The following is a 6,179-nucleotide window of genomic DNA, read 5'->3' as shown; positions in this document are numbered from 1 at the left end:
TTTAAAAGTGACTTTACGATTTGCTTTACGTTACGTTAAGAGGATCGGTACGTATTTTCGGCTGCAATGCTATTCAAATGGGGATTCATTTTTTTCGAATCCTGAGAAAACTAATAAGTATTTTTGAAAAATTTAAACGCAGAATGAAAGATCACGTTATTAGCGAGGGCCGAAAGTCCCTGAGAACTTCTATAATGTTTATTTTAATAAGTTACAGGGGTGAAAAACTAAGAGAAAATTTAGTGTGATTTTTAATTTCAAATATATTATTCAAAATAAACTTTTTATTTATTCTAAGGGACTTTCGGCCCTCGGTAATAATTTAGTCTTTCATTCTGCGTTTAAATTTTTCAAAAATATTTATTGGTTTTTTCAGGATTCGAAAAAAATAAACACAATGCCGTGGTAATATTTTCCAAATCTATCTTTGTCTTACAACGCACTCAGCCGAATATAATATTGTCAGCATATATTGTCAGTCAGACACTGACAATCAGTGACAATTTTAAATATTTGACATTGCATCGGGAATATGTTGAGTTATTGATTAAATATTATTGAAATATAGTGTATTTGATAAATAATTGATTTAAGACGTGAACTTAATAAAAAGTTATTTATTGTGTATTATTTGTGGAAGATCCAAGCAGAGAATACATCAGGATAATATATTCTGTGATCCAAGTATTTTGTTGTTAAAGATGTTCAAAATTGTAAGCGTTCCATAACAATATATTATTAAAAAATCACTTTAACACTTTTCTTCTTTTCTCGATTGAGTATTAGTCTTTGTTGTACAAATAAATTATTACAATCACTGAATACATAGTTAGTGAAAAAATTATCACATTTATTAACTGAATTAAAAATTTCCAATTATAAAAATACTAGTAATCCAAGAACTTTCAAAACCAATCTCTTTAAATTAATGATGACATTTTCAAGTAGAATGACATTCTAGTAATGTTTACATATCAATACCAGTGTGAGTTTTACTACACGTAATTTGCCGTGTAAAGACAGAAAAAGTAGGGATACACGTAAAATATTTGCGAATTATGTACCCATAGCCTTAAGGCAGTTACAAAAACTACCTATTTTAACATTCATCCTCTACGACACATTAGTTGCTTTACGTATACGGAGATGCGTACGTTACGTAGCAACAAAAACTCCCTAATTTTATGTGACACATGACAGAAGCTCGAAACAAATGACTGTGAATGAAAAGCCCTATAGTCAATTAATATAACAATAATTATTAACATAATTGATAATAAATCTCATAATTTTAATTAATTATGTTTTCAGCAACCCAAAGTTGACATTGACAGTTTGGTGACAGTAATTAAATATTTGATAATAATGATAATTGGACCGCGTTATGTAATAACGGATTAACCGCCAAAAGTCCAAAATCGAGATAATAGTGCCATCTTGCAGCTAGGGTGCAAATCTATGTATAAAAATATGTTTTTTGTAAAAATATTTAAAAAAAAGCTGTTTTTAAATGTCAGTATTTTTGTCAGCGACATTTTTTATTTTATTAAAAAAAATCTCACACTAGGATTTGTAATATCGAACTAAACGCCAATAATGGTACATAATACATTGTCATAAACAAAAATCCGCATCTTTGTAAGTGTAATAACGAATCAAGCGCCTTGAATAGTCGGTTAATTCTTTATTACAAAACATAACATATTTACTAACGTTTAAGATATCGAATTAACTTTGTCAGGAAACATCAGATTAAGCGCCAACTATGTCTCTTAATCCGGTATTCGGATCTTAACTCATGCATATCTTAAAAAATCATTAACGAATTAAGCGACATTTGATCGAATAACTTTTAAAATATAAATTATTTTTAAAAAAATTTAAACACATGTAAAAGTCTATGTACATTTGCATTAATATATTAAATATGAAACATGTCAGTACTATATTTTAGAAATAGTACCAAAAACAAATTTAAAATTTTTAAACCGATTTATCTCAAAACTACATTTTGGCGCTTAATCCGCTATTACATAACGCGGTTGATTAGCGTTCGAACAACCGGCCCGTAGTGTAAAGTCGACTTTACTTAACGTCATTTGGTAAAAATCTTTCTCACTATTAGGTAGACAAACCTCTTTACACATAGATCCCTTTAAAATTTAAAACCAATTAATAAACAATTTATCCGGTATAATCCGGTAATACTATATTATTTATCTGTGAATTTATCCATTAGGGTTGTTTAGTGTACATAACGAAAAAACTTATATACCGCTTATTCAAGCTATCCGAAAAATGACAAAACATATGTAAATAATTTAAAGCAAACAATATACAATTAAATAAATATTAATTTGAATTGAAGCTGTAATTTATTATCGCAAATTTGTACTGCAGATAAAATCAAATTTGATGTAAGGAATAAATTATATACAATGTATGCATATCTAATTAACAAAAATTAAAGTTTTGTCTTGCGCAGATGATCTTTGCCTTGCATCTTCAAATAGGCATCATCATCTTAATTAAATATAAAAACATGTAAAAATAAACCTTGATTACACTGTAGGTGGGGATCATTATATTTTTATCCTTAAATTTTACCTATCAATCTGATAATAGTATTTTCATACTATTTCAATCAATAAATAAAAATTGCTGAACTTCCATCTTTGTGCGTATAACTTGTAGGATCTATATGCTAATAAAACAACTTTCAACAAATTACATTATAAAAAATGTAGTTGGAAAGGTTATCACAATCACTACAACACGTCACATTAGCGGAGCGATATCGCTAGTTAGCAATTTCAAGTTTAACGAGCACGAGCACGAGCAGTTACATCGCGCCAAGCCTGGCAAGCAGAACTTTAATTTTTTCTCGTCAAATTTCAACTTGCGATACGTCAAAATGGCACACAGCGATTGCACACAACCTAAAAAAATATGTATAGTCGGCAGTGGGAACTGGTAAATAATTATTTGGTTACAATTAATAGATTTTTCATTCATTTATTGCACTTTTAATCTAACCTAACATATTAGGTAATACTAACCTTGAACAGAGTAAAGGTTTTTGTTTGTTATATTTTACTATTAAAGTTCATTCTAAAAATAAAATAAATATTTCAGGGGCTCTGCAATTGCAAAGATTGTAGGTAACAATGCGGAGCGATTGGATAATCTGGATCCTAGAGTCACAATGTATGTTTATGAAGAGATGATAAATGGTAAAAAGCTGACTGAAATTATCAATGAAACTCATGAAAATGTTAAATATCTTCCAGGCCATAAGTTACCACCCAACGTAGTAAGTATCTTCTTATCTGCCATTCTTAACTCAATCAGAACATGTTGAGCATGTACAATATCAGTTTCTTCAAATGTCATTATGCATGGCTTTATTTAACACATTCGCTGCCACTTATAATTCAATCACTTTCGTATGGAGCCAAGACGAAAAGATCCCTATTCAGTTCCTCATGTTATGAACACCAAAAGGCATCAGCAACACCTGACTCAAGTAGCACAAAACACCTTTTGGTGACAGTGGCAGCGAATGTGTTGCCCCTTCAAAAAATATATTTTTGTGATTTAAGCTTTCTTTCTATTTAGCTAGTAGCTCTGTCTGAAATAATTCATACTTTAGATACGATTTTATATTTTGAAAAATATGAATTAGCCAGAGTTTTAGGTTTAACTTAAAAGAGTTAAGAAGGTTAATTCAAGCAACGGTTAATGCAAGAAAAGTCTTAACTTATAAGTCACTGAATCAACAAAGTACCAAGCTACAAGTTTGTCAAAAGCAGAATTTACTGCCAAAAACAAAGAAAAAATAGTATTGCAAAATTTCCAAAGGACCTGTCCTAGTGACTTTAACGGCCAGTTTCACAAGGTAAAGTTAACTTGTGGTTAAGAGATAACCTCAAAATTACCCCAAAATATGCGTTTCAGTCTCATAATTGATACCCTTCTGGGTATACCCATAAGGGTAACCAACTCCAACCTCTGGTTAAAAATTCTGTGAGTTAACCATACTTCGCCGTTGACCTGAAACTAAAACGCATATTTTGATGTTTCTTCTGGTTATCTCTTAACCACAAGTTAACTTTACTCTGTGAAACCGGCCGTAAGCAGTTACTCTAGTGTCATATTCAAGGTCATTGCAAATTGTATGTCTTTCACATATTGTACCTTTTATTGGCCAGATATCGTCGGCATAGGGACACACAAACCTGACTACATTTCGGGTAAGGGCGAACTTCCTATGATAATATCATGAGAGGTAGTACAATGAATTCAGATCATGGGTAGAATTATTGCATAATCCTATAGAACATGAAATAAAATGATATAATATGATATAGTATGCTGAATATGTCATAAAGGCCCGGTTTTTCAGTGAGCAGTTAAAATTTTGGTTAGCTAACCTAGTTTAAATTTTAACCAATATTTTAACCCTTATATCGTTTTTCAGTGCTTTATACCAAGATGTGCAATTCTATAGATTTTTGACAGAAAAATAAACAAAATAGAATTTCATAACCTATTTTATAAATAACAAATAACATAACATTACAAAAATGATTAATGCATTCAAGTTCCGATTCTTCATCTGATGATGAAGATATAATTAAGAATATAATAATACATAATACAGTATTTCCCGCGATAACACAAAATGTCATAATTTAACTAACCTCTTCTGTCAGCAAATATAGATAAACGTCTGTCGGAAAATTCGGAGTTAAACCACCTATGATAGCGAGTATCGGTTAAAATCTTGGTCAACTTAAACGGGTTTAAGCGATAACCTAGTACTGAAAAACTGATTAACCATAAAAATTTCGGTGACCGAAAAATCTGGGTTAACCCAGCACTGAAAAACCGGCCCTTAAAAGTCAGCTCATAAAATCGTTATGCATTTTCCAAAATTGGTCACAAATTTCACCACTCCTGTCGTTTGCCTTCCTCTTAGCATTTTCATATTTTTGTGTTGTGTTTTTGTTGATGATTGGACACCTTTATATTAACTATCTTTTTTGGAACTAAATCACAATCATGATTATAAATATATTATGTATTTGTGTCTCGGTTTTACCACCTTGGCTGCGTTACAAGACAAATAGACCTCGTATTACACTAACAGTTGGCTACATCGAATTTGTTGTAACACACTGTGGCAATGGTTCACTACAGGACATAATATATGCCTTGTATCACACTCAACGTAAGTTTGTAAATATCTCTAAATGCAGCCAAGGTGTTAACTTTGTGTAAATTTAATTCAAATTTTTTGAAAACTATTTTTGAGGTGGAAATCAGAATGTGAAATATAAAAAAAAGAATGTGTGTGTACTTTGTACGCACGTAAGAAGTTATCCTTCTATTATATGATTTCAACGAAATAAATATACTTTCAACAGGTTATTTGTATTTTATTTAAAGATTAAACTAATTTTTACTTACTACTTTCCAAAAGTGTTTATTAAAACAATACCAAAAATAAAAAAAATACAGAACATGGATTTGAACCAGGGACCTCTCGATCTCCAGTCGAATGCTCTACCACTGAGCTATACTCCCTTTGTTTTTACGGACTAGAAGATTTCAATTTATACAAAATTTTAATAAATATAATTACTAAAAACACTAATATATTCTTTCTACACCTTTTTTGGACTGATACATACATACTTAAAGATTTAGCAACAAACTCCATACTGTCTGTGTGCGTATGCGCACAGAATAATAAAAATTCACTCCCAATCGCGCCTAAAAAAGTATAACTTCAAAAATATTATTTTTTTTTTGGAGAACAGTGCCTACATTCTCTCCGATGAGGCTCCAATAAGAGCCGAAAATCGCGATTCAGAGGACTGGACTGCGCTCCGTATCCTAATTGAAAAGTAAGATTGTTTTGCCTTCGCATTGCAACTGAATAAAAATGGTATACATTTTTATTTTATATTATTATTTTTTTGTTTATTTGCAAAAACTGTAGTTAATGAAAAAATTGGGAACCTTTAGATTGATATTGAATAAGATCACTTATTGTCAAGCAAAAAAACATTATTTTTTATCAACAGTACAGATAAAAATATAATTCTTTCCATTGTTTCTAAGAAGACACTCAGTTTTTTCTGTTAATACTGTTGTTAATAAATCCTTATGTC

The 6,179-nt window shown here is 30.5% G+C and overlaps 1 protein-coding gene across 3 annotated transcripts in view; it reads left to right on the top strand.

The window, feature by feature from the left end:
* The first annotated feature begins 2,692 nt into the window (after positions 1–2,692).
* Positions 2,693–6,179, top strand: part of LOC114344984 (glycerol-3-phosphate dehydrogenase [NAD(+)], cytoplasmic) — a 65,759-nt gene continuing 62,272 nt past the window's right edge. For all 3 annotated transcript variants that reach the window (XM_028295817.2, XM_028295802.2, XM_028295810.2), the window contains exons 1-2: positions 2,693–2,973; positions 3,136–3,313. In XM_028295817.2, coding sequence (XP_028151618.2) covers positions 2,702–2,973; positions 3,136–3,313 — 450 coding nt within the window. In that variant the 5' untranslated portion in view covers positions 2,693–2,701. The remainder of the gene's footprint in view (positions 2,974–3,135; positions 3,314–6,179) is intronic.

This window comes from Diabrotica virgifera, chromosome 3 (genome assembly GCF_917563875.1).
Source record: "Diabrotica virgifera virgifera chromosome 3, PGI_DIABVI_V3a".
NCBI classification, from domain to species: domain Eukaryota; kingdom Metazoa; phylum Arthropoda; class Insecta; order Coleoptera; family Chrysomelidae; genus Diabrotica; species Diabrotica virgifera.
Note: the sequence above shows the minus strand (reverse complement) of the source record. Positions and strands in the feature narration are given on the sequence as shown.